General features: G+C 38.3%; 1 protein-coding gene across 1 annotated transcript in view; it reads right to left on the reverse strand.

Moving 5' to 3' along the window:
* The window catches only part of LOC109536722 (long-chain-fatty-acid--CoA ligase 5), a gene marked incomplete in the record, with an annotated part of 32,413 nt that overhangs the window by 4,499 nt on the left and 25,719 nt on the right, over positions 1–2,195 (reverse strand). Inside the window, 3 exon segments of the mRNA XM_048663490.1 lie at positions 851–1,051; positions 1,113–1,312; positions 1,376–1,645. Coding sequence (XP_048519447.1) covers positions 851–1,051; positions 1,113–1,312; positions 1,376–1,645 — 671 coding nt within the window.

The raw sequence follows: 2,195 nt of genomic DNA on the forward strand, positions 1-2,195 counted from the left end.
TAATCTGTGGATGAACGAAAATACTCTTCTATCAATGTAAAACTATTAACTGTATTTTGTTGTTGTGACCAATATTAAAATTTGTAATTGCTTATAGAATTTTCGTTAAGAGCACATTGCAAAACACTTTAATTGATCGAGAACAAAATGAATGCGCAAAAGCCACAGAGCGGGAACATGTAAGGAATATAAAATAATAAGTGCAGTTTTTTAGATAAAGGTTTGTGTTTTATTTCACAGTCACACATGATTGCGACAATGGAAACATGCTGAAAATGTTAATTTAGATTTTTAGTCCGGAGTTATAAGTTATATTTTAATTTATTTATTACCGATTTAATTAGTTTTAGATTAGTTGCAAGTAACTCTTGTTGTTGAAAAATTACATCAGTAAATACTTAAATATGTGAATAAACTAATAAGAGGAAATAAAGTATCGTTTTTTTCGTTACATATATGTATGTATATTCCCTGAACATACCATATACATTCACAGAACATACACATGTACATTCACTGAACATACCATGTACATTCCCTGAACATATAGTGTATTAACTCTGACAGATTCCTGGGACATGCATGGAATGTCCCAGAAATATGCATGTACATCACATGAATGTTCCAGGTATATCCTGGGAATATCATTTTGCTATGTGGGTGAGTTTACATGCTATCTGCGAAACTAACGAACATTATGTACCTCTTAAGCATACTTAGATGTTTCCTTATGCTTAGTTGCGAAATAGAATATCATGAATTTGTGAAGTTGGCTAAATAGGATATCATAACTTTGTTTCGTTTTTAGTGACTTCGATCGATTTCCGTAGTTCTTAAATACGCTACTTACTTCACAGCAGCGTTCCATCATGTGGGCCAAAGGCAGGAAAGAGAGCATAACATCGTCACTCTTTAGCCGGTGATCCCCAAACTGTAGAACCACTGAGCTCATAGAAGCCACAACGTTTTCGTGAGTGAGCATCACTCCTTTCGGTTGACCAGTGGTGCCGCTCGTGTAGCAAATCGTGCACATATCTGCAGGTTTGGGCGGCTGAAAGCAAATGGTTTGTTACACTCTGATATCGAGATTGAGAGGGTTTTGGTCTACGTACAATTTCTGGATTGTTCGCTTTGGACCCCAAAAGCTCCACGTCTTGAAGCTTGAGTATTTCAATTCCCATGTTTTTGGCCCTCTGTTTGGTCGCTGGCCGCACATCCTTAAACACTATTAACTTCTTTAAACATCTAGGCGACTTCTCTAATATCGAGTTGCATTTTGTGTCGTCTTCTACCAAAATCACTTGAATTTCAGCTGAAAGCAACGGAAAATTTTTCCTTTAATCTCTTCAACTCCTTTGAATTTCTCGGCTCCTACCGTGCTTAATAATAAAAGAACACGCGTCAGCACCCAAAGTGTCATACAAAGGAACTATCACCATGCTGTAGCAATACGCGGCCTGTTCGACCAAAATCCATTCTGGACAATTGATCGCATAGATGCCAATCATTGTGTTCGGTCCGGGCTTTAGGCCGATCTCGACCAATCCGGAGCCGAGATTTCTGGCCCTCAGCAAAGTCTCGTTGTAGGTGAGCCATTGGTAGGGCTTGGAGTAAGATTCCCTCCAGCCCAGACACGGTCCGTTATCTGAAAGAGTCAGAAAAGTGCAAAAAATCGCGAAAAATTTGCTGTTTGCTCTGCAGGTTTTATCCCACGTTGAAATTGATTGCTTTTGGCTGAAAACTTGTTATTTTCGACGAAATTTGAGGAGTTTTTCCGCTGAATAAACACAGGACCGTTTCGAATCGAATAAAGCTGATTTATACGAGCTGGAATGGCGCGAACTCGTTAAATGCGACATTTTATCAAATGCCTGCCTTGAAATTCATAAACGGGCTTCCAGCTAATACAGGCAATTAACGTTCCACCGTGTGGGTGGCGGATCGAAATAAAATTATATTTTTACATTTTGGTAAGTTGTGAATTACATTTTTATTCGACATCTACGGCGCATAACAATGAATTTCCCGCAAATTCCCTTAATCTTCCGGAAGAGATCGCTTAACGAAAACGTTATAAACGGTATATACTTTCCCGACTGTGTTTCAGTCATTTATTGTCTCTATTTATCAATCAAAATACGTTTCGGTGTATTTTTCCACCATCATCAGTTTTTATGTGTAGCGTTGTTGCTGCT

The sequence above is a fragment of the Dendroctonus ponderosae genome, unplaced genomic scaffold, assembly GCF_020466585.1.
Source record: "Dendroctonus ponderosae isolate FM_Combo_2020 unplaced genomic scaffold, Dpon_F_20191213v2 Dpon_F_20191213_2, whole genome shotgun sequence".
Taxonomy (NCBI): domain Eukaryota; kingdom Metazoa; phylum Arthropoda; class Insecta; order Coleoptera; family Curculionidae; genus Dendroctonus; species Dendroctonus ponderosae.